The sequence below is a fragment of the Chiloscyllium plagiosum genome, unplaced genomic scaffold (genome assembly GCF_037043375.1).
Source record: "Chiloscyllium plagiosum isolate Xiang-an unplaced genomic scaffold, Cpla_swu_hap1 HiC_scaffold_10, whole genome shotgun sequence".
NCBI lineage: Eukaryota > Metazoa > Chordata > Chondrichthyes > Orectolobiformes > Hemiscylliidae > Chiloscyllium > Chiloscyllium plagiosum.
The window spans coordinates 113,577,115-113,601,097 of NW_028270148.1; the positions used below are offsets into that span (position 1 = coordinate 113,577,115).

The window sequence follows — 23,983 nt, forward strand, 5'->3', positions numbered from 1 at the left end:
CCTCCATCTCCTTCTCCTCCATCTCTCCCTCTCCCACTACCTACATCTCCTGCTCCTTCATCTCACCTCTCCTCCACCTCCCCTCCTCCATCTCCCCCTCCTCCACCTCTCCCTCCTTCATCTCTCCTTCTCCTCCACGTCTCCTCCACCTCCCTATCCTCCATCTCTCCCTCTTCTCCATCTCTCTCACCTCCATCTCCCCTCTCCTCCATCTCCTTCTCCTCCTTCTCCTTCTCCTTCTCCTCCATCTCCTCTCTCCTCCATCTTCCCTTTCCTCCATCTCTCTTCTCCTCTATCTCTCATTGGTTGTCTGGGAGGATACAACTGAGTCTGAGGTTTAGCCAGGGTCTTACTGGAAGGAGGTACAGCTTCAGAGAGCTGAATGGCCTAATCCAACATCTTGCTTTTACGTTTCCAAATTAACATCGGGCTTTTTACTCGGATTTTCAGCTCCTGGTGGTTGTAGGTGGGATGGTCTATCTTGAAATGCACTCTGAGAAGCTGGTGTGTGAGTCAATCACTGGAATAACTCCAGCACAAGTTCGTTTTGAAGAATAAGTGAATGGTGCTGAAAGCCAGGTTGGTGGAGGGACAGAAATGGCTTTTCAGTGTGTTATGTATAAACATACAAATTAGTAATAGGAGTAGGCCACTCAGCCTCTCAAGCCTGCTCCCCCATTCAGTAAGGTCTAGGCAGATCTGATTACTCTGCATTCCTATCTTCCTTTCTTTCTTTTAGTTCATTCATGGGATGAGGGTGTGACTGGCTGGGCAGCATTTATGACCCATCCCTAATTGCCCAGAGGGCAGTTAAGAGTCAACCACTTTTCTGTGGCTCTGGAGTCACATGTTGGTCAGACCAGGATGAGGTTGGCAGTTTCCTTCCTTGAAGGACATCAGTGAACCAAATGGGTTTTTCCGGAGAATTGATTCACGGTCACCATTAGATTCTTAATTCCAGAGTTTCATTGAATTCAAATACCACTATTTGCCTTGGCAAGGTTTGAACCCAGAACATTACCAGGGTCTCTGAATTAACAGCCCAGTGATAACACAACTAGGTCATCGCCTTTTACTCATCACAAAACTACCTAATTCAGCCTTAAAAATATTCATAGAACGTGAGGCTTCCATTGCCATTTGGGGGCAAGTCCCAAAGATTCACAACCATCTGTGAGGAATAAAGATCATCTTCCTCTCTGTTTCAAATGGGCCTATGCTGATTTGCAAACAGTGTCCCCTCATTCTAGATTCTCCCACAAGAGAAAACTTCCTTTCCACATCCACCTGGTCAAAACCCTTCAGGACCTCCAATCCTATACAATGAAAGGATGCTTCCCATCAGTGAGCTTTATTTAGAATATCAGTTGTGTGGTCACAGGTACCTGCAACCAACCTCATGCTATTCAAGACACACATCATGTGACACCAGCCCAATGTATCATTTGCACCTTACTTCTATTCAATGAATAATACAGCACACTGTAAATCACCCTCCTCAGCTGCTCTGAATTAACCATGATGTGGAGGTGCCCGGGTTAGACTGTGGTGAGCAAGGTCAGAAGTCACATGGCACCCGGGTTATAGTCCAATGGGTTTATTTGAAATGACAAGCTTTTGGAACACTGCTCCTTCATCAACTCACCTTATGAAGGAGTAGCGCTTCAGAAGCTTGTGATTTCAAATAAACCTGTGTCATGTGACCTCTGGCTCCGAATTAACATCCACTCTGTCATGACACAGCCTACTCTGTTAGTGAATTTTCACCACACTCTAGTAATGATATTACAAATCAAAACACACAATCACACAGAAGCGATCTCTTTCCAATTCTTGATAATTGTTGATTCTCAATATAAATTCAACAAAAGCCAGTAATGTCCCCATCCCGTGAATGAATAGAAATACTAAAAAAAAGAGCAAATTTAAATAAAACTTTGGCCCACAGATTTTAAGATCACACGATGAAAATGGTGTCGATTGGTTTTCAAAACCTAGGAAAATGTAAAAATTCTGATCTTACTTCAGCAGAGAAGGGGTAATAATTGTAGAAGTGTCAGCATGTGAGATTTGTTTGTGAGTTATTTCTGAATCCCATTTCAGATGACATGACACTGAGACCTTGTCTGTTCTCTCAAGTGGCAGACGGAGGATCCCCTGTGATATTATTTTGAAGACGGACAGGAGAGATCTCTTTGTATCCAATATTCATTCTTAAACCAACATCAATAAAGAACCAATTACTTGGTCTTAGTGGGAATCTGCTGTGTGAAAATCATCAGCTGCATTTTCTATATTGCAAAACTAAATATAGTTCAAAATTACATCATTGGCTGTCAAACACTTTGAGACATCTGAGGTTATAAAAGTGTAGCTGTTGAGATGCAAGGGGTGTGATTTATATAAATTTTGATATAATTTAATTTAGAGATTGCATTTTGCAGTAGTGGCATGTGGGTTTGCTCAGTTTTTAATGATTAACTTGCAACTATTTCTGTGGCCATGGTGACTCATTTTAAAACATATAAGAGGAGGGAGACTCTCTTGAGAGTCATGGGATTTTGTTCTTATTCAGTGAGTTTCAATAATTGTTTAAAGAAACTTTTTTTTTAGTTCTAGGTTTCACGAGTCTTGGATGAAGCTGGATATGTAAGGCAGTTACTGATGGAGAAGGAGATAGTTTTGAACTCCTGCGAAACAGGTTACCTCAGTGTAAATGCAAGTTCCAGACCAGAAGTGGTTAGTTAAGCCCAGGAGGAATTATTGGAAATTGAGAAAGCTCAGTTGTATCAAGAATCCAGTAAGAGGCAATCAGATTCTAAAGACTGGAAATTAAGCCACAGTTGAATTAAATCCTATGGACAAGGTAGAGAAAGGAATTCTCTCTGGTGTGAGTACTGTAAAGGAGTGCTGTTGGAAATTTTGAGATTGGATTTTACTGTCTATTTCAAAATCTTTAATCTTGTGTTATATGCAAAATAGCTTGGTTTATTCTATGGTTTTCTTAATTTCTTCTTGCATCATAAACTTCCACTTTATTGTTAAAACCAAATCTGCTAAAGACCACCACATTAAAATCAAATAAGAAGTAAAAAAATTAATTCCATTGAGCCAGATTTCAGCCTGGGATCTAGCAAATCGAATAATAACATTCAACAACAATGTAAGTTTCTTTCTTTCACATAGCATCTTCAATCTACAGGATGTTTTATATGAAAATTATCAACTACAATTTGACACAAAGTCACAGGAAGAGACAACAGGAGAAGTAATTGAAAGCTTGCTTAAAGAAGGAGGTTTAAACTTTATTAAGGGGGAGAGAGTGGATTAGAAAGTTTAGAGAGTTTTTTTGGGGTGGGGGTTAAGAAAACTTAGGGCCACAGCAACTGGAGGAATGGCTTCCAAACATGGAGTGAATACATTTGGGATGTGCAAGAGGTCAGAAATGGTGCAAATATCGCCAAGATTGGAGGACGTTACAGATTTGGGTGTTCAAGGTCTTTCTTATACTGTATTTGTTACAGCAGTGAACAATTCAAAATCTGGATAATTGTAACAGTTAGAAGTCAGTAAATCAGACTTGCAGTTGTTCTCTGGGCACTGAAGTATCTGTTTTCCTTTTGACAATAATTTCAGACTTTAGAGATGAGTGGGAATACTGCCAAATCTAAAATGGAGACAAATCCCATTAGCAAGTTGTTGATGCAGCCTTACTAACTGAAAGACTATTACATTTGTTACTTAGATCGGTAATTGGCTGATTGTAGACAGAATAATTACTGCTCTGTCACAGTCATGAGTTCTTGGCATTTCCAACATTGGAACTTTGGTGCTGAAAAGTGTAGGGGTTTTGGAGTAGAGGCATAGTTGAAAGAGAATCTGACAGATTTCAAATTTGTTCTGAAATGCCATAGAAAAGCCTTGTATAGAATAATTTGTTTTTATGCAATTTAATGTCCACCAAAACATTAACAATTTATGTGATATATGTCTCAGCTCCACAGATTTTGGAAAGTAAATGCCATTTGCTTCTGTGTCTGACATAAAGTTCAGGGTCATGTGGTTAAGTTTGGAAGAAGGGTAAGCAAATGTTGCAGTAATCTTTTGACATTGGGTCAAACATTCCTTTTTTATTTAAACATAATAAACAACTATACATACTAGATATTATCAATATACTAGAGATGGGTCTAGGCTTTACCTCCCTCATGAGGCAGCTAGAGTGAATGGTCTCCTTATAGTCGTATTTACAATAAGAGATGGCATTGCTGCCTTGCAGCACCAGAGACCCAGGTTTGATTCCAGCCTCAGGTGACTGTCTGTGTGGAGTTTGCACGTTCTCCCCCTGTCTGCGTGGGTTTCCTCCGGGTGCCCTGATTTCCTCCCACAATCCAAAGATGTGCAGGTCAAGTGAATTGGCCAGGCTAAATTGCCCGTAGTGTTAGGTGCATTACTCAGAGGGAAATGGGTGTGGGTGGGTTACTCTTCGGAGGGTCGGTGTGGACTTGTTGGGCCAAATGGTCTGTTTCTACACTGAAGGGAATCTATTCACTACATGAACTCTATCAAAATGTGATTTTTCTTATATTTCACCCCTCTGCAGTTACTTGATTCACAATGTCATCTATTAGGTTCAGTTCTGCTTAACATTTCTTTATCATTCACGGGATGTGGGCATCCCTGGCTGGGCCAAGACTTGTTACCCATCCTCAGGTGTCCCTTGAGGAGATGCATGTTAGCTAACCGCTTGAACAGCTGCGCTCCATCTGATGTAGATATTCCAACAAGACACCTGTTAACTATAGAATCCCAGAACGAAAATATTTAATCTTGGAAAAAAAATTACACATGTTGTAAAGAATAAACCAGAATATTCTGAAGAGATTAGAAAATGCATCAGTTACTGATTGGATCATTTACTGATGCACTGGTTTCAGTGGCACAATGGTAGTGTCCCTACCTCTAGACCAGGAGGTCTGCGTTCATGCCCCATCTGATCCAGAGGTGATATTACCATCTCTGAACAGATTGATTAGGAAAATATCACAGGTTGGTCACTAAAGGGTATTGATTAGCAAGAGAGAGGGTAGACTGGAGTTTCCATTGAACTGTGAAGGGTAAGTAACAGTTGTGGATGTCACACTGACTCCAGCTTCCTGTCTTGGTAATTAAAGGGTGGTAGTTTTACGGCTTACAATTTCCAGTGTGGGATCACTGAATCCAAAGCAAAAACCCAATCAACCCATCTCATCTGAGCTGGTTATCACCTTCCTCACTTTGGCGCTGGTTTACACATGTATATGAGTGAGAATGTGTAACTCCTCCATCAATTATCACCTCCGCCTCTGCTCTTACCTTGTTAACACCATCCGCCATGGCCTGTAAAGTCAACTCACGAGGTCCATCCACGGTTTTACCGTCATCAGTTGGCCCCCAGCTGGCGCTGTAGATGTCTATAATCTGAGGCATGTGACTGATGGAAGAGGCTTCAATGATGTCAGTCATGAATGGCTGGTCCAGCATGCGAATGCCTGTAGAATGTTGAGAGATCATGTGAACGTTTCTGAAAATATCAATACGATTCATCCATGCATCAGAAATGGAGCAATTGTATTTGATTGTTTCTGGACCTTTTTTTTAATCAATGGAGTGCTGATGCCCATGATGCAATGATAAATGATGACTGCACATGTTCCCCTCTGATTTTGACAGACTGTGTCCCTGTAGATATAAATATAACATTGATTTTTAAAAAACTAACAAAATCAACCTTGTTTAATGGTTGCACAGGTTAGCTCAGTTGGCTGGATAGCTGGCTTGTGATACTAACAGTGTGGGTTCAATTCCTGTACCAGCTGAGGCTACCATGAAGAGTTTGTTTTCTCAACCCCTTGCCTGAGGCATGGTGACCCCCTGGTTAAACCACCACCAGTTCTCTCTCTAAAGAGAGAAGCCCTACAGTCTGTAAGACCTCAGCAGCTTCACATTTTTTCTCTTAACTGATATGCTTTTATATTAATTTTTATTTTTTTTAGATGTTTGTTAAGTCTTTATCACTCTTGATTTCAATCATTTGGGATATTTCACTGCTACTGACCATACACCTGGGTGTCAGCAAAAGCAGCCTTTTTAAAAACATGATTTGAAAAATATCAAATTATGATTATGGACTGTACAGAGGCATTTGGTGTTCAAAGGGATTGGTGTGTCTGGCTTCATAAATCCAAGGAGCACAACAGAATTAAACGTTGGAGGTTATGTGCCAAGGGGAGCATTAGAGCCTCAGATTAAGGGATTCTTGGTGCTATTATATAGGACTTTTGGAAATGAAACAACTCTTCAGAGGCTGGCATGCCATCACCCATCATTCTTTATTTACAAATGCATAGCCTTTGACAATAGCACAACCTCTCACTGAGTCAGGCATTCAGGGCTCAGTATCCCTGACATTCACCCTTTTATGGTAGACAGGCAGGAGGCTGGAATAACACAGCAAGCCAGGCAGCATCAGGAGGTGGAAAGTCAAAATTTCACATGTAACTCTTCCTGTAACCTTGACTTCTCCACTTACTGATGCTGCTAGGCTTGCTGTGTTCTTCCAGCCTCCTGCTTGTCTACCTTGGAATCCAGAATCTGAAGTTTCTTTTGTCTCATTTACCCTTTGATGTCAGCCAGGGCTCCCTGATTGGACCAGCTTAACAGCCCAATCAGGGGTCTCATATTCTATGAGGTCTAGCTGGCTGACCTCATTACAAACACAACAGGTAAGACTACATTTGGAACATTGTCGAAGAGGTCAACCATTCTTCAAGAAGGATCCTCTTGCCTTGGAGTTGGTATAACAAAAGTCCACTGATTGGTTCCTTGAAGGAGAGAGCTGACATACAAGGAGAGATGGAATAGAATAAGACTATATTCTTTGAGTTTCTAACAATTAAAAGCTAATCTCATTGAGATATGTGGAATTCCTCCAAACCTGAGAAACTGTTTCCTCCTCATCTCAGGTTAAGGAGATGAAGGTTAAGGATGAAATTGTGAAGAAATGGCTTCACTCAGAGGGTTGTGAATCATTGGAATTCTCCACCACAGAGACATTGGATACTCCGTCATTGAGAGGATTGAAGATTGAGGTTAGTAGGTTTTTGGACACTGAAAAGAATCAAGGAATATAGGATTTGGTACAGAAATGAAACTGAGGTAAGAGATCAGCCATTATATTCTAGAGGGGCTGAATGGCCAGCTGTCACTACAATGTTTTATATTTTATATATTTTATGTTTTGTCCAATTTAATTGGAGAAAAAAGCAATAATTTGTAAGTTTTGAAATAGGACACAGATTTGTGATGTTCTATCACATAACTGAAGGAGTGAGTATTCTATTATTTGATATATCTGCTTTCTAGAGCCAGTGTGGGTGTTGTATTATTGTGAGTTTAATCACTACAGTATTATTTTGCTTTGATGCACGTTGTTGAGATCTGATTGAATCTCACAACTTCCATTGACACAAGTTGCCTCAAGCTTGTCTCTTGACATGTCTCATTCAGAATCGTTCCGAAGTTGGATTTATATATCAACTTCACAGGATTTCCTGACTCTTAAAAATTGTTGTAGCCGGAGAGAGTTGGGATGGAAGTTGCAATTTGTAATTGTATACATTGGTGTTGGGAGAAAAGGGTGGGTAGACTGGGCTTTGAACCAAAGTATCAGGTGAGAATTATTGGCCCTGCACCCCTGTAATCAGCTCTTCTGATTGATCTCTTAAAACATTTACCATTTACCAGATATCACGGGCAAGTCCTGCATTTACTACTCATCTTTAATTCCTTCAGGAAGGTGGCATTTTCTTAAATCACTATAGTTCCTATGTTGTAGGTAGGCTCACAATACTGCTACAGAGAGAATTTACAGTATATTTCCATTGGCATGTTTCTGGGTCAGGATGGTGTATGGGTTGGGGGGGAGGGGGTGGATGTTCTCATGTACCTCCTGCTCTTGCCTTTTGAGGTGGCATAGATCGAGGGTTTGTAGGGTGCTGTTAAAAGAGCCTGGGTGAGTTGCTGCAGTGCATCTTGTAGATGGCACATGCCACACGACATGCCATATTTTCATCACTGGGAAGGTAATTAGCCTCAGTCCAAGAAGGACCTTGTGCATCTGTCATTGTCAGAGGGAGAATTTGAGGGGCACCTCTATGTGGGGCAAGGCAAGGACGTTGGCGAGTCTGAACAACCACTGTCAGTGTGGGGATCGAACCTGTGCTGTTAGCATCACTCTGGACCATCCTTTAGCCATCTAGCCAACTACAGTAATCTATCCTTACCCTTTCAGCATAATGTTTGCTGATTATTATTGAAAATTCATTCGCGTTTTAGTTCAATGAGCCAAAATGCCACAGGTAAATATGTTCAAAAAAGACAAAAATTGGAAAATCAAATTCAATGAATATGGGATTGGCAACAACAAGATGCTGTCCTTTGGCATTTTCAGTTTGGAAATACATACCAAGGATTTCCCCCAAAAAAGTTACCCTATTACCTCCTGAAAAAAGTGTTCTTTTTCCCTTGGTTACATAATTTTGCTTTGCATTTGTAAAATCTGATGGGGATTTCTGCCTCTCACTTGCTTTGCTCCTAACATAGCTCCTTCATTAACATAGCTTGACACATTATACCATACCTGCCACCCGTGATGAGTAAGCCACTCCCACACCACATATGTTGTTATTGGCAGCAGCAGACACTTCACCAGCACACCGTGTCCCGTGGCTGCAGAAGAGGGTTCCATAATTATTCAACAATAAAATAAACATCACACATCAATGACTTGTTTTTGGTTTTGTTGATTCAGGGCACGTAGACAATGCTGGTAAAGGGCAGAATTTATTGTCCATCCTCAATTGCCCTTGCAAAGGTGGTGAGGTGCCTCATTGGCAGCTGGGTGGCACACTAGGCCAATTCAGGGTCAACTGTGGGTCTGGAGTCACATGTAGGCCAGACCAGGTAAGGTTGGCTGATTTCCTTCCCTAAGCAACATTAACAAATCTGATGTGTTTTTCTGACATTCTACCAATTTTCTGCTCACAGTGACACTAGTTTCTGATTCCAGATTTATTCAACTTCAGTTCAATTCCACATCTGCTGATTAGAATTCAGGTTTCTGAAACATGATGTTATGCACGCTGGCAGGCAGGACCGAGGAGCTGTAAGCTGGTTAAACAGAGAAAGATGGCAGAGAGTAACAGGACAGAGGGTTTTCATCCATGAATGACAAAAAGCTAGCATCCAAATAAGGAAGGGAAATAGAATGTTGGCCTTTATTTTGAAGGCATCGGAAAGGAGGTTTTGCTAAAACTATACAAGGTACTAGTCAGAGAGCAGATGTAATACAGTGAACAGTTTTGTGTCCCTAATAAAAGATAGATACACTGACATTGGAGGCAGCCCAGGGAAAGTTCACGACACCGATCCCGAGTATGGAGGGACTGTCTTATGAGGAGAGATTAGTAGGTTGGGCCTGTTCTCAGAATTTAGAAAAAAAGAGAGGCGGTCTTATTGAAACATCCAAGAATCTCTCGGGTCTTGACGGGGTAGGTGTAGAAAGATTGTTTCCCCCGAGGGAGAGTGTGGGACCACACAGCATCATCTCAAAATAAGGGGTCACCTGTTTAAGACAGAGATGAAGAGGAATTTCGTCTCTTACAGGGTAATGAACCTGTGAAATTCTTTACCACGGAGGCCTGTCAAGGTTGGGTCAATGAGACAGATAGATTTTTAATCAGGAAGGGAATCAAAGGTTATGGGGAAAGGGCAGGAAAGTGGAGTTGAGGATTATTAGATCACTTATGACCTCAACGAATGGTGGAGCAGACTCAATGTAATAGGGCTTTTGCCCGAAACGTTGATTTTCCTGCTCCTCAGATGCTGCCTGACCTGCTGTGCTTCTCCAGAACCACTCTAATCTAGACTCGATGTAATAAGTGCTTACTTCTGCTCTTACATCTTACAGTCTTATGATAATCCATCTACTGATTTGCTAATATAGAGACAAGAATGTGCCATTGATTTGTAAACAATGGTAGCTATTGGAGACATGCTTGCAGGTTGACATGGTTGGTACCTGAATTTTGAAGAATAGTTAGGAAACCCACATGAACGTTATCTACAGGATACCCTGCAGGGACTGTCAGAAACACTTCACAGGGCAGACAGCCATATGAGTGCACAAACATCAGCTGGCCACTGCCAGACATGACCAATACTCTCTCATTCCCAACCCACAGACAATGGAGGACACAAATTCAACTGGGACAATGTAACCATCCGAGCACAGGTGAAACAGGAATTTCTTGAAGCCGGGCACTCCAACCGGAACTCAATCATTAGACCGGAACTGGACTCCATATACAAACTGCTCAGATACACAATCAGAAGTAACAACAAACAGAGACATATAAATACCAGGCAGGATAGAGCACCAACACCTTATCAAAGATGCACTGATCATGTCACCTTGCGAGGTGACGAAACGCTTGCAGAAAAACAAGTGGGCTCAGCGAACAAATCCACAACTTCATCCACAATGCGAGCTACAAAATCTTCTCAAAAACTCTAATATTGAGGAAGATCAAGCAGCTAGGGAAGGGTGGAGAAATGACCTTATTCATGTATAATGGACAGAGAGGGTGGCCTAAGCTCAGGAAACCAGGATGTGGCAACATTCTGGGAAGTGATGAGAAATGATAAAGTCAGTTGTGGGAGTGGAGTACAGGACCCTTGTGAGAAACCACATGGTAAGGTGAAGCACAGAGGGAAATATAATGGCAGCTCATCAGAAAAGCATGGCAATAATCATGAAAAATTTTCATTTACAAGTAGATCAAACATGTTATTTGGATAAAGGTAGCCTTGATGACCAATGTATTGAATGTTTTCAGGATAATTTATTATGATATACTCAGCCTGGTATTGAGAAACAAGATGGAATTCATTATTGATTTCATAGTGAAACTGCTCCTAGAAAATAGCGACAATAACATGACTGAATTTTAAACTCAGCTCCAGGGAGAGAGTGGGTTTGAGAGAGTTTTTAACAACTTAAACAAGGGCAATAATGAGGGCATGAAAGCAGGGTTGGGCCAAGTGAATTGGCAAGTTAGGCTAAAGGATAGGTCAAAGAAATGCAGTGGCAGATATTTAAGGGGACATTCAAGAATAAATAGAACAGACATATTCCAAAGAGTAAGAAAAGTTCCAAGGGACAGGCCTACCATCCATGGTGAACCACAAATGTTAAAGGTAGAATCAAACTAACAGGAAAAGCATGTGAGTATACAAGGGCAGGTGGCAGGTCAGTGTTGCTGGGTCAAAATTCTGGAATTCCCTTCCTAATGGCGTTATGGGTCTACCTACAGCACATAGACTGCAGTGGCTCGAAAAGACAGCTCACCATCACCTTCTCAAGGGAAAGCTAGGGACGGGCAATAAATACTGACCCAGCCAGTGACACCCATGTCCTGTGCATGAACAAAATAAAAATTCTTGAGAATTGGCAGAGTTACATTAACTCAATCTCTCTGCCTGCTGCACACCCTCCGAACCTGCAGCTCCCCGTTCTCTCAGGTCTAACCCTGACATGAGTGACATTTCTACAAAGGGTGATAGAGGTTTGGAACTGCCTTTCACAAACAGCTGTGATGCTGCATCAGTTGTTCATTTCAAATGTGAGACAGATAAATTTTCATTAACAAAGGTATTAAGGGATATCGGCCAAAAGCAGGTATATGGAGTTAGGCCACAGATCAGCCATGATCTTGTTGAATGGCGGATCAGGCTGGAGGGGCTGAATGGCCTACTCCTGTTGCTATGTTCATTGTCACTAAACCTGTTTTGTTGTTTTCTGAAATACTGACCTTCACATTGCGGAGCTAGAGCACCAAGTGTCAGGTTATGGCACAGTGAGCGTGTCCCTACCTCTGGAACCCCATGCAGGCTGAAGTCCTACTTGCTCCAGAGGTGTGTAAATGCATCTCTGAACTGTTTGATTAGAAGATATCAGGTAGTTGTCGTGGTCACCGTCGCTGAGAGTAACTTTTAAATCCAGATTTATTCACTTAAATTCCCAGCTGCCATGGTCAAATGTGAGTCCTCGTCCCCAGAGAATTAACCTGAGCCTCTGGATTTCTGATCCAGTGACATTACCATACTTTATCATTTCCCCTTTTCAATTCTAATAGTAAATGAAAATGCTGTTTATTATTTAACACATTAGTTCTAAATTTTCTTTTAGACATAACCGTACACCTGTCATACAGGTAACTAAGACTCAACTACTCAATTCTATCATGATTAAAAGTAAAATGCTGCAAGATGCTGGAAATCTGAAACAAAGAGAGAGATTATTGGAGAACCTCAGCATGTCCGGTGGCCTCGGTGGAGAGAGAAACAGAGTTAAAGTTTCAAGTTCAGGGATCCTCCTTCAGAATTTCCAAAGAATTTCCACCTCGGACTCAAAATATTAACTCTGTTTCTATCTCTCCACAGATTCTCCAGCACTCTCCATGCTGTTTCTCTTCTGTCGGTGTTGTGTGATAGATATTAAAAAGTTATTTTTCATAGGATTTGGAAATCGCTGGCAAGGTCAACATTTGTCCCCCATCCCTCACTGCCCCCGAATGAGGTGGCTCTCTAATTCATTTCAGAGGCCAGTTAAGAGTCAACCACATTGCTGTGGGTTCGGAGTCACATGTCGGTCAGACCAGTTAAGGACAATAAAGTGATCCAGATGGATTTTTAACAATAATTAATGAAAGGTTGTTTATTATCAAAGCTAATATTGAATTGAATTTCCCCAGTGGAATTGGAGCCTATATCCCTGAAGCATTAACCTGTGAACCTAAATTACCACTTCATCACCATCTCCCCAAGTTTTTAAGTGTTATGTTTTCTTTTTTCTTTTTTTTTCTTTTTTTCATTAAGTTTTTACTTTTTTTTGTTTCTTTTTTCTTTTTCTTTAACCCCCACACTACCACCTAAGTGCAGTAGAGTGTTATGTTTTAATGTGAAGTAAATTCAAGAACACTAATTACAATCAATATTATACTGTCCTTTTGTCTGTCGGTATCATCATGTCAAAAGACATCTAATCATTTCAACACAATAACTTATATCCCAGGTCCAGTGAGCACATATTATCCAATAGGATATCTCTTTCTGAACTAACTCTATTTTCCATCTACTCAGTTCTTCCTCTTTATTTTTGGAGTTGGGCAAATAAACAGAAGACTATTTCGCAAAGATTTCAAGTTTGGGCTTTAGACACAAAACTAGTCACCCTAAACCTGACCAATATGTCAGAATCTTTGGTCAGTGCACTACACAGTCAAATACAGTTGAATAGACCAAATAATCGCAGAGGCATTTCCAATATAAATAGATTAACAAGAATCCTCATAAAACCAAGAGCAGTTTGGCTTTCACCTCCTGAATAAATATATGTTTCACTGTGGACAAAGGATGGAGCATCAAGTGCATTAAAGCGATTTGGATCAAATACTAAAATCAATACCTAATGTGACCCAGACACTGACCGCTCTCTGCTGTCATTGAGTGGCCTTGATTGTTTGGCACATTCATAATTCAGTAAGACTGCATGCTTTTCAGCATTCTAAGAGCCTGCAGCTTATTGGGCAGCACCTAAGAATGAACACATTGCGTCTGCATTACCTGTTAAACCAATCATCTGTGTAGCGGGGATATGGATATGGATCATTGCTGCTGAAATCGTAGCTGGCTTCTGCATTCTGTAAGAGATCAGTACATCAAACTGAAGCTTCAAATGATATGAATTCTCATTATGAAGAAATGTAAAAACACAGTCATTGGGAGGAAAATAGACAACAGTTCATCCTGCAGCAAAATGGGTACTGCTTAGTTAGCAACCGATAAATTATGATAATTTGCAATTTGGCATTCTTGGATATGTCCTGATGAATGAAAAGTGCAAAGCCTCATCATCATTTGACTTAGATCTAATCAATAATTATGACCATTTTTAACTAAGTAGCTTTTCTTTAATGTGGAAGTGCCAATGTTGGACTGGGGTGGACAAAGTCAGAAGTCACATGACACCAGGTTACAGTCCAACAGTTTATTTGAAATCACAAGCTTTTGGAGCATTGCTCCTTCATCAGGTTTATAGATTTTAACATAGGTTTTGTCTCACACATACAACATGTAAACTACCAATTGTTACACATTTTGACATATATAACAGGATAGTAAATCATATTAATCCCTGGGATGGAATAATTGTCTAACGGCGAGAGATTGAGGAAACAGGGTATGTATTCTTTAGGGTTTTGAAGAATGGGGGATGATTTTATTGAAACTTGCAAAGTTTCTACAGGGCATGAAGTGTCATAAAATTGGATCGGAACCCAAATTCCTATGGACATATTGAAATTTGACAAGACGTGCCATTTTAAATCAAAGATTGCTGAAGGATTACAAATATATTTTTGTCAGGCTTGGATATCTTCTTGGTGAATGTCATCTGGAAGTGGATGAGAGTGTGGGACCAACATCAGCACCTGCTGAGGAGGGTTTCTGAAGCCCTCAAGTCCAGCCTGAAAGACAAGGCAGAGGAGCTGGGAGAGACTGGAGTCATTAAGGAAGTGGTAACTCCTTCAGTCTGAAGGCCACCTGGAAGGCTGAAGGTTGGCATAGATCCAAAGGATCTCATTAAGGCTTTGAAGACCATAATCAGAATCCAGAGAGGCTGCTAGAGAGAGGTCACTGGAGGAACCTGGAAGTTGAACTAGAAAAATATAAAAGTACCTGGATTCACATGCATACTTCATGCACTGACAGTGAAAGGATCCTGTCCAAACTTCAGTCTTGTTGCAGCTGAGATTAGTGGATTTTGCTTAACGTCTGCTGCCTGAAACTGTAGTTCTGTATTCGTCCTACTGCATTGGGCTGTCAGCTTCATTTATCGGGTCGTACAGCATGGAAACTGACCCTTTGGTCTAACTTGTCCATTCCAACCAACTTTACTAAACTAGGCTAGTCCCACTTGTCTGTGTTTGGCCCATATTCCTCTATACCTTTCATATTCATGTCCCTGTCCAAATGTCTTTTAAATATTATAACTGTACCTGCATCTACCATTTCCTCTAGTAGTTCATTCTTGGGATGAGTATCATTCCATTGCTTCACCTCAATGTTGTATTTGAGGACTTCAATCGGGGTCAGCATGCTGAGTCACATCATACAGGTCTGTGACGCTCATTACGTTACATGAAGCACCAGTGTCTATTTGATTCTTAACCTTCACTTGATGCTCTTGTGTAGTCATCATTTTAATTTGCACAAACCACTCTGAGCATTTTTAGACCTGTTGATACTAACCTGTTGCATGGTGTGGGATGGTTCACCAGCATTGTCATCTCTCCAGCAGTCATGCCTCTTTCTAGCTACAAGCCTGTGTGTAATGTGATATAGCTTCTTACAGTTAGCGTAATGTTTTTTCCCTACACTGAACATCGTGCCTCTGACATGTGGCTTGTTGGGCGAGGGGTATGATTATTACTTTGGGTTTTCTGGGGTAGCATGGTGGATCAGTGGTTAGCACTGCTGCCTCGCAACATCAGGGTTCCAGGTTCGATTCCACCTTGGGCAATTGTCTGTGTGGAGTTTGCATATTCTCCCTGTGTCTGTGTGGGTTTCCACCAGGTGCTCTGGTTTCCACTTACTGTCCAAAGATGTGCAGGTCAGGTAGGAATTGGCCATGTTAAATTGCCCATAGCGTTAGGTGCATTAGTCAGATCAAAATGGATCTGGGTGGGTTACTCTTCGGAGGGTCGGTGTGGACTTGTTGGGCTGAAGGGCCTGTTTCCACACTGTAGGGGATCTAATCTTCTTGTTCATGTGGCATCTTTTAGAATATTTACATTCTCTACTTTGCATTAGATCGTTTTGTTTAACCTTCTGCAAATTTTCTTCTTTATTCTCTCCTACTATGTTGTTTTTGTTTGGACTGGATTGTCTCTCAGTATTATGTAAATCCACAGCCATTCTTCCATTAGTACTTTCCAGCTAAAGTGACAACCTCAGAGCTCTATATCGATAGTTATCTGGAGAGTAAGTTTCTCCTCTGTCAGCAGACGCGCAGTAATGCAGAATCTCTTATGCCTCAGAACATCTCATTACTCATCAGCTAGATGTCTCAGTTCCCTCACATATTGAACAATTTTCTCCCTCTCTCCCTGAATTCTGAGATTGAATGTATACCATATATAAATAACATTGATATAAGTTTCAAAGTGTAATTTCAATGTCCTTAGAATTTCTCCAGTTTGGCTTTCTTGATCCTCACTGAGTTTGAGGGCACATTGTAGCGCTCAGTCTCCAGCTCTAATAGGACAATTGCTACTCTTATTTGTTCAGGTTTTTTGTTTAACTCTGTAGCTATTTCATAATTTTGCCTTTGGGGCAAAATGTATTATCGTTCTATATCATATAATTTTTCATTTGCACTGCACTGGAAAATTCACAGTCAGTTTGATTAATCCAATGGTTGAACATTACTAGATTGCTGATCTAACTCTTCCTTGCTGTTCATTACCACAGCTGGCTCTCTTGCCACTTAGGAAATCCACGTAACTTCAGTTGGACAGTTCTGGCACCAGAGTTCATGTAGAAGCGTTTAATGGCTTTTTTTCCTAAACTGCCAACATACTTATACCTTAGGTCACATGGGTATGCCAAGTCACATTGAGCATGATACTTACAAGTGAAGTTCTCCAAATGGAATGTGTGTCGACATGGACTGAAATACGTTCTCACTGATCAATACAGTTATCTATCTTTCTGACGTACTGATGTAACAATCCTGTTCCCACCATAATGATCAGACCCTAGCTTATATTAGACATCTCTGCCATTGATGACATGCCCCACAATTTGCAATACAGAGAACTGTACCCCACCTTCCATCTCTTCCCCCTTTACCAAAACTAACATGGACTCTCACTAACCACTCCAACCCAGCTGTAGGTTCCTTACCCTGCTGTTGGCCAATGACTTTCAACAGAGCATTCCCCAATTGACAGACAGCCCATTTAATCACCCATTTATCAGGCCCACCTCCATCAATAATCAGGCACTCGATGCTGCTTGTAGCTTTGCTATTGTAATATAGGCAGCGATTATCCTTTAATCAAAATTTTTAAAATGTTCAAACTAAAATTGAGATTTGTAGTGAACGCTTATTCAATACATCATAATTGTACTTACACAATTACTGTGATAGACTTAACATCAGCCATTAATGTACAGCTAATTCTGTTCAAATATTTACAGGATCTTGTCAATTTTTAATTGCTAAAATTAATGTTTTGCATTCCCTTGAAGAAGCAGTGCTCCTTTGCATGTGAATTAAAGCCCATATTTCATAAACACAATGGGCTGTTTCACAAATGCACCCACCATCATTATCTCATCCTGTTGTAAAATTTGATTATATCATTGAAATTTAAGAGCTGATAATCTCCAGGGATCAACTTGACTCCTCATCATTATTTTGCCTTGTAGTAGTGCCTATGGGGAAACTAACTAGAAAATATGCAAGCCAATGATAAGGACACAAGACCAGAAGAGATAGGAACAGTCTGAGACCATTTGGCCCCTTGAGTTGACTTTCCCATTCAAGGAAGAGCGCCTCATTTTCCGCCTAGGAACCCTCCAACCATAAGGGATGAACTCAGATTTCTCCAGTTTCCTCATTTCCCCTCCCCCCACCTTGTCTCAGTCCCAACCCTCGAACTCAGCACCACCTTCCTAACCTGCAATCTTCTTCCTGACCTCTCCGCCCCACCCCCACTCCAGCCTATCGCCCTCACCTTGACCTCCTTCCACCTATCACATTTCCAACGCCCCGCCCCCAAGTCCCTCCTCCCTACCTTTTATTTTAGCCTGCTTGGCACACCTTCCTCATTCCTGAAGAAGGGCTCATGCCCGAAACGTCGATTCTCCTGCTCATTGGATGCCGCCTGACCTGCTGCGCTTTTCCAGCAACACATTTTCAGCTCTGATCTCCAGCGTCTGCAGTCCTCACTTTCTCCTTTCCCATTCAATGTAAGTCAGGGCCTATTTTCTTCCTCAATTTCTTAATTCTTTGATCATCCAACATCTATTGATCTCAGCCTTGAATCTTCTCAATGACTGGGAAGTGGAATTAGAGGAGAAAGGTTATCACAGAATTCATGGGCCATAGAGCCTCTTCTGTGGTGTATGACTTGATAACCAAAGCCCCACAGCCATCTGGGGTAGATTCTTCCATGGATCAGCAGCCTTCCAATTGAAGCAATGTCTCTTCATCTCAGTCCTACATAACAGATTCCTTACCTTGAAGCCACGAGCTGGATTTTCCTAGTCTACTTGCTGATTGATTTACTATTAAGCTGATTGAACATCAATGATCCCGATAAGGAAAATGCTGAGAGGTTTACAGCAGTCAGGGAGTCTAGAATTCGGGAATGTTGTCTCAGGATATAGGATGATCATTTGTGACTGAGATGAGGAAGAAGTTCTTTCCAAAAAAAGGATTGTGAATTTTAGGCACTCTTCACTATGGAGGGCTATGGATGCTCCATCGTTGAAGATACTTTAAGGCCAGGAAAAAACAGACCTTGGTTTCTGAAAGAATCAAGGGATACACAGAGTGAGCGGGAAGGTGCAGTTGAAGTCCAACATCAGCCATGGTTATATAAATGGCGGGGCAGGTTGGATGGATGAAATGGTCTACATCTGCTCCTATTTGTTGCATTCCTGGAGATTGGGCTTAGTATGAGGGGCTGGCTCAGAAAAATAGTGCTTGGAAGTAACTCAACTCAAGTGTGCATGGGATGATCATTCGGATGGATATGGTACAGCATTCCTACCTCTGAACCTTGAACCTGGGTTCAAGTCCTTCCCGCTCTGAAAATGTGTCTTAACACATGAACAGGTTGATTGGAAAATATCTGGAAATGCTGTACAGGATGTTGGGAAAAGGCAGCAGATTGGCACTAGAACTGGTGAAGGCACAATGGGCCGAATGGCCTTCTTCTGTACCATAATAATTCTGTGTCTCTGTGAGGGCAAGCCTGGAGACAGCTCTCTGATGTTTTCTTGGCCAATATTAATAGAGGTCTCAGTGTGGCTGGGTGAATGAGGTTGGGGGGATGAAAGTGTGCTAAGACATTGGAGCCAGAGTTCCCAAACCTTACATCTATGGGGTGTGGGTGGGTGCATCAATGAAAGGCCACCATCGTATCTGACCCATGGTTCAGCACAGGGGTCTCCCTCCTAACCCAGTCTAAGACAGTGATGGGTATCTCCACATTGAGAATGCCCACATTACAAAGTTACCACTGGAGTATCGATTTCACCATTCTTTCTGCCACCACCTGCAGGCTCAGGAATCTTATCTGCTCCCGATATCGGGATCCCAAAGCCAGTAGGAACACCTTGCCAAGTGATCCCTTGTTTTAGGTTCCCCAGCTGGAGCTGGAAGAGGGTAGAACAACCTCTCACAACCTCTGCCAGGGTCTGCAAGAATTTTATGCATTTCCGTGAGATATGCAATCCTGGGCAAGAAAACCACAAACATTAATCGGCAAAATGCAAAACAAAAATCTGAGGGAAGTGAACAATCAATTTCTTTCTGAAATAGCTTAGCCATCATAAATAAAGTCTACTTGTTTGAATTAACCTGTTCAATAATTCCACAATTAGACAGGGTGCACATTTACCAAAATTATGCTGTGACGTGCTGCCAATATACAGCCAATTGAGAGATGTTCCAAGGGTTCTGGGAGATTTTGACATTGCCTTAATGTCATAACTGTCCCTCAGGGATTTGTGAACCTTCTGAACATTAGCAAGGTTCTGGATGTAGGTTTGCTCGCTGAGCTGGAAGGTTGATTTCCAGACGTTTTGTCACCATACTAGGTAACATCTTCAGTGGGCCTCCGGCCGAAGCACTGCTGATAATTCCTGGTTTCTATTTATATGTTTGGGTTTCTTTGGGATGGTGATGTCATTTTCTGTGGTGATGTCATTTCCTGTTCTTTTTCTCAGGGGTTGGTAGATGGGGTTTAACTCGATGTGTTTGTTGATAGAATTCTGGTTGGAATGCCATGCTTCTCAGAATTCTCATGCATGTCTCTGTTTGTCTTGTCCTAGAATGGATGTGTTGTCCCAGTCGAAGTGGTGTCCTTCCTTGTCTGCATGTAAGGATACTAGTGAGAGGAATTATCAGCAGTACTTCACCCAGAGGCCCACTGAAGATGTTACCTTGTAAGGTGGCGAAACGTCTGGAAATGAACCTTCCAGCTCAGCGAGCAAACCTACATCCAGAACCTCAACCTGAGTTACAAATCTTCTCAAAACTTGTTCAGGAAGGTTTGAGAAAATCAGCCTTATTTACATAATGAAGATTGATGTCTTGTTAATTCATTGTTGGACAGGCATATATGGGTGATAGAGGGGCTCTGTGGCTATTATTAAACAGTCATGGCTGTCCCTTGCTCCACGTCAAGGGGCTGAATGGCCTCTTCCCAATCCTAAGCGTGGAACAAATTGTTGTGAATCGTTTTCCATGTTTGTCCCCTCAGTTTATCATCAGGCCGCGATTTCAATCCAAGTTGGGTTAATCTTTTGGTTTCTGTTGTTGGTTAGGACATTTTTCCTTTCTGCTTCCTCCTGCCTCATTCAACAACAATGCACATAAATTTTGTAATCCAGTGTTCCCCAGCTAAACACCCTCCCCAACTCCCTCAGGGTATTCAGTATGATTCATTAAGCATTTATTACACAAAGCATTCTCTTCAGCTACAGCCTGGATGAGCTTTAATCTGACAAGACACCAGATGAGTCAGTTGTCACAATGACATAGCCAGAGCCTGAAGATGTTTTCATTCCATGATCCAATTAACAGACATGTCACCGCCTGCTTCTAACAATCCCTGATACAACCTGCCTTTATTTTCCAGCACTTAGTCAAATTACAAAGTGAAATTCTAAAGGAAGGCATGTATGCTCATTCAACCTCGTTCCGTTCAGTGTCAAAATAAAGAAACTGAAACCATCTCAAGGAATTTCTCATATATTTTTGGCAATTACTCCCACAAGCAAGGCTTTGGAATATATATTGGAGCATGGAGTTGAGAGTTGGGGAATAATTAATCCAAAGCGTTGACAATGGGTCATAGGGTGCAGTTGCAAGACAGTTAGAGTCATTCTTACACACTTAAGTTTTGAAATATCATGCATGTTAACTTGTTGAAAGTATGAGCTGGTAATAATGCAGTGAGTGAAACTAGACAGCTAGACTATTCAATGAACACCACAATGTATACTTTAACCAATTAAAGTGAAGGATTGCAAAATGAATAGGGCAAGGTCTGAAAGGAAATGCAAATTAGAGCAACCTTGGATCCGATACAGAAAAAGATACAAAATGGGTGAAAAAACAATTGATTAAGAGAGGGAGAAAGAGGAAAATAATAAGAAAAAATGTAAGATTTTAATAGCAATTAGAAACTGAAGGGATGAACCTTTACATTTTCAATATTGCAGTATTGTATTGGGATGAAAATTAAATACATATTTGAATACCATTTTTAAAGTTTGGATTTGAAAATAGTGGCAATACTGTGAAGGGCTTCTTTCAATAAGAAATTAGGTCAGACAATCCTTCCAGACCAGTGACCTAATTTACTCTGTAACATGATGTGGAGGTGCCGGTGTTGGATTGGGGTGGACAACGTCAGAAGTCAGATGACACCGGATTATAGTCCACCAGGTTTATTTGAAATCACAAGCTTTTGGAGCGCTGCCCCTTCATCGGGTGAAGTGAGAGAGAATTCTGTGCCTGAGGGCTTCTCTCTCTTGCTTCACCTGAGGAAGGAGCAGCGCTCCGAAAGCTTGTGATTTCAAATAAACCTGTTGGGCTATAACCTGGTGTTGTGCGACGTCTGACAGAGAGCAGGTGACTACGAACTGATGGAACGCTAGTGGGAAACTATGCTGCTTTATGAAAGATAAACATTGAAAACCGTCAACTTGCTTTTCAGTTTAGATTAATTGAAAATTGATTTTGATTTAGAAAGCCTACACCATAAAAAATTCTTTTCAGAGGAGACCTGACTAGAGTCAGAAATGACTATAATTTCTCTACTAGAATGCTGCAGAGTGATTAAGTGAATAAATTAGCTCAGTCGATAAGTTTGATTGATGCAACTCCCAGACCAGGAGTGTTTGGTAGAAATCTGCCAGTTATTAGAAACGGAAAAGGTCTAAGTTCTCAGTTTTGAGAGTAGTCACATAGGAAGAACCATAGTTCATAAGACAGAAACTGAGGGAAATCAATTAAGTTGAACTTAAAGTTTTGATGTACAGGTAACAGATACTATTGGGAAATGAGTTGGAGATGCCGGTGTTGGACTGGGGTGTACAAAGTTAAAAATCACACAACACCAGGTTATAGTCCAACAGGTTTAATTGGAAGCACACTAGCTTTCGGAGCGTCACTCCGAAAGCTAGTGTGCTTCCAATTAAACCTGTTGGACTATAACCTGGTGTTGTGTGAATTTTAACTTTATTGGGAAATAAGTTGACACATTGTTTTGCAGTGCATTTTCGGACCTTTCAAAATTGTTTTCTAAATCTAGTTTGCTCGGCTTTCTTTGCTGTGGGAATTGATCCACCTTATTCACTCTACCCAGGGCCCTCAATTTTTCACACGGTAATTAAATCTTCCCAGAGCTTCTTCAGTTTCAAACAAAATAATCCCAACCTATCCAAGGTTTCCTGGACATTCAAATACTCCATTCATGGTTGGGAATTCTACAGTGAGTAACTCACATCCTGACTCCCCAAAACCTGTCCACCATCTACAAGGCACAAGTCAGGAGTGTGATGGAACACTCCTCACTTGCCCTGGATGGGTGCAGCTCCAACAACACTCAAGAAGCTCGACACCATCCAGAACAAAGCACCATGCTGGATCAGAACTCCATCCACAACTTGCAGCAATCACTCTCCCCCATGGCTGACACTCAGTAGTGGCAGTGTGCACTACCTGCAGGATGTACTCACTAAGCCTCTGTCAACTTTCCAAACCGCAGAATCACAGAGTCATACAATACTTAAGAGGTCCTTTGCTCTATTGAGTTTGTACTTCCAAAACTTTATTACTACCTACACCAGCCTCACCTTCCCACATGATGTACACAGCCCTGAATGAAATGACACTTCAAATGTCCCTCCATGTACTTCTGAAAGGTTGTCCACTTACCTCCAAAGCAGTGCATTCCAGTTCCCCGCCATTTTTCCTCAATTCCACTAACATCCTGCCTCTCACTTTAAAATTATTTCCCCCTTTCATTAAACCTTCGACTAAGGGGAATAGTTGCTTCCTCCCCCTCCGTACATGTCCCCCCCATTATCTTACATACCTCTATCAGATCCCTCCTTGGCCTTCTCTGCTCCAAAGGAAAAACCCAAGCTTCTCCAGCATCTCTCCCCTGATGAAATGCTCCCCTTGGTGAATCTCCCCTGCACCCCTCCAGTGCAAACACATCCTTCCGGTAGTCAGGAGACAAGACTTATTGGACACAGTACCCCAGCTGTGACCTAACCAAACTCCCGTACAGCTTCAACATAACCTCTCTGCTCCTATCTTCTATGTGTTTTTTTTCACGTATGGGATGTGGATGTTACTGGCTGGCCAGAATGATTTTTTTAGTTTATTATTGCCTGTCCCTAGTTGCCCTTGAGACGGTGGTGGTGAGCTGTTTTCTTGAATTGCTGCAGTCCACCTGCTGTAGGTAGACCCACAATACTATTGAGAAGGAATTCCAGGATTTTGACTCAATGACAGTGAAGGGCCAGTGATATATTTCGGAGTTGGGATGGTGAGTGGCTTGGAGGGAAA

The 23,983-nt window shown here is 41.5% G+C and overlaps 1 protein-coding gene across 1 annotated transcript in view; it reads right to left on the minus strand.

The window, feature by feature from the left end:
• pcsk2 (proprotein convertase subtilisin/kexin type 2) overlaps positions 1–23,983 on the minus strand; it is a 104,667-nt gene that overhangs the window by 22,777 nt on the left and 57,907 nt on the right. Inside the window, exons 6-8 of the mRNA XM_043696651.2 lie at positions 13,726–13,802; positions 8,681–8,769; positions 5,356–5,531 (exon numbers count right to left, since the gene is read on the minus strand). Coding sequence (XP_043552586.1) covers positions 5,356–5,531; positions 8,681–8,769; positions 13,726–13,802 — 342 coding nt within the window. The remainder of the gene's footprint in view (positions 1–5,355; positions 5,532–8,680; positions 8,770–13,725; positions 13,803–23,983) is intronic.